The 2,387-nt window shown below is 34.5% G+C and overlaps 2 protein-coding genes across 4 annotated transcripts in view; one reads left to right on the top strand and one right to left on the bottom strand.

The window, feature by feature from the left end:
* The first annotated feature begins 585 nt into the window (after window positions 1–585).
* The window catches only part of LOC113808424 (transmembrane ascorbate-dependent reductase CYB561), a 127,570-nt gene continuing 125,768 nt past the window's right edge, over window positions 586–2,387 (top strand). The window contains exon 1 of one of the 2 annotated variants that reach the window (XM_070142268.1): window positions 586–688. Coding sequence is in view for 1 of the 2 variants with exons in the window: in XM_070142274.1 (XP_069998375.1) it covers window positions 672–688 (17 nt within the window). In the remaining variant the exon portion in view is untranslated. The remainder of the gene's footprint in view (window positions 689–2,387) is intronic. The other variant, XM_070142274.1, reaches the window with a different exon arrangement.
* The window catches only part of LOC113808370 (protein Fer3-like), a 28,607-nt gene continuing 28,257 nt past the window's right edge, over window positions 2,038–2,387 (bottom strand). For both annotated transcript variants that reach the window (XM_070142282.1, XM_070142283.1), the window contains exon 4: window positions 2,038–2,387. This exon is cut by the window's right edge and continues 2,123 nt beyond it. The gene's annotated coding sequence lies outside the window, so the exon portion shown is untranslated.

Here is a 2,387-nt window from a genome sequence, read left to right as displayed (position 1 = left end):
TTCTTGAGGGATAACGCAAATAACTTGCAAGTGTGTAATGTTTATCATTAATATTATCATTCATCATATTGCTCTTTGATTTTGGTTAATAACCATTTAACCTTTCTTGTTTGCGTTATTTTTTTTGCTAAACGTTAGATGTATATACTTAACCTTAATGTAAAATTTGTGTTTCCTGCGTTGTAAAATAGTTATGTACGGGAAAGACCTTCCTGTGGGAGTGTAAATGCGAATATGCATATTGACTTGATGCTATTTCACACAACATAATTGTCTCTTTCTATTTCGGAAACTCAAAAATCAAAAATATATTTCTTATTCGGTGTTAAATATCATTAATGTGAGAATTTGTTATATATGTATATTTATGATGGCAGTATTTTTCATCTCTTCTAATTATGCGGTATTATAACTTAAAATTTAGTTTAGAAATCAATATCAGAATATTCTAAACGAAGTAGTAACTGAACTGACTGTATGATAATGCTTTATCATTATAAAAAAAATGACTATACAAATTAATTTTGTTATCTCGACCTAGTTTCCCCAGAATTTCCTCCGTTTTCTTTGAATCCGACTAATGACGTTTTCTATGAAGTCAACAAATAGTTTCACTCTCTATTTAGTGTTTGTAACTGTATATGAAAGTCAATCTCCCTAGAATTTCATAAATGCAGCGAAGAATAAGGTACGTGACGAACCAAAACATACATAGGCTGTGGGAAAGTGAGCAAAGATTGTATTTTTCTGTCCGTAAATAGGAAAATTGGCGGCCAGCTTTGGTTTGTTTACGAAAAGCTTTCAAGAAAATGGTTGAACCACATCACCCCTGAGGAAAACTTTTGAAGAGTAAGCTTTACCTACGGAAAGGAATGGTCATGGATCCTTGGAGGACTGAATGAATTGGCTTGATGTCTTAGCTCTATTTTTATATCTTATCTTGGAGATGACAATATCTAGTTATTAAGTTTGATCGTTATCTTACGTAGTTTATCAAATTAGAAATAATTAAATAACTATTTATGATCTATATGCATTAAGTAATTAGATGAATTATAATTTCGAATGTCGGATTACTGAAAATCTATTAAAGATCGGGTCTATCATGTATTACCTAATTTTCTTTCAAGCTCGAATTTCTTTGGTCGACGTGGGTAGATAACGATAGAAAAAAACTCAAGGCTGTTTTCCTAGACTAATTATTTTAACACTACGGGTCTCACTTTTGATTTTCATTAGATTTCTTTAAAACAATACACGAAAATAAAGTCAAGGGGATTTATACAGTGTTGAGAAAGCACTAAATAATTAGTAGGAAAATAAGTGAAAATGAGGTTATTGGCAGTTCTTCACTGAGACTGAAAGGAGACAGGTAGCGGCGGCAATCATCCACCTGTTTGAACCAAGTTGAGGAAAATATCGAAGGTAAATCAGGGAAAAGAAGGGAGTCTTTTCGTTTTTTCTTATAGTTTCAGGCCACAGCATTTTTTTTTCTTGAGTAGCGGGCAAGTCTGGTGATGAAATGTCGGAGGAAAAAAAATCCACAGGTCCAAAATAAGACAAGTGTACCTCCGACCTTCCAAAGATCAGAGGTAAAGGGATGTATCAGTTCCAGCTCCACCCGGAGGAAGTACAGTTCTCTCTTACTACAAGTCTTCGAGGAGTTGAATGAAAACAGACAAAGAATTCTTTCACCCAGAATTTATTGTTTTGGAAATCAAAATAAAAAATATTCACGATAGTCAATAGGCATGGCATGACACATGAGAGTAATGTATTTCCGCCAAATATATTATATTTTTGTTTTGAGGGCGGGAGAAACGATACCATACACAGTGAATCATAGACAAATTGATTTGTATTTATTTAATATCGGCGGGGAATTAGAAGAAAAAAGATTCGAGATTTTCACTTTTTTTCATTTTCCAGGAAATAGATATCGGCGGGTCCGCTATTCAAGAAAAAAAAGATTACTGTGGCCTTATACCAGATTCGTAGTCACTGGTGTCACACACACACACTCGTGTGTGTGTGTGTGTGTGTGTGTGTGTGCATGCGTTTGTAGTAAGGTTAATGTATTTTGTAAATTGTAAATTTCCTGTTAGATTACCAGTATGGAAGCATTAACTCGATATAGTAAGATGGGTATGAAGTTATGAAGCAGCATTTCAACGTGTAGTGTCATGGACAGCTGTTTTCTGGGAAATGTTCGTAGCCGATATTAATCAGAGAAATGCCATTTCTTCACACACACATATGTATATATGTGTGTGTGTGTGTGTGTGTGTGTGTGTGTGTGTGTGTGTGTGTGTGTGTGTGTGTGTGTGTGTGTGTGTGTGTGCGCTCGTGTTTGCGTGTGTGCGTATGTATAAAATAATTGTCTCTAG

This window comes from Penaeus vannamei, chromosome 29 (genome assembly GCF_042767895.1).
Source record: "Penaeus vannamei isolate JL-2024 chromosome 29, ASM4276789v1, whole genome shotgun sequence".
Lineage (NCBI taxonomy): Eukaryota > Metazoa > Arthropoda > Malacostraca > Decapoda > Penaeidae > Penaeus > Penaeus vannamei.
Note: the sequence above shows the minus strand (reverse complement) of the source record. Positions and strands in the feature narration are given on the sequence as shown.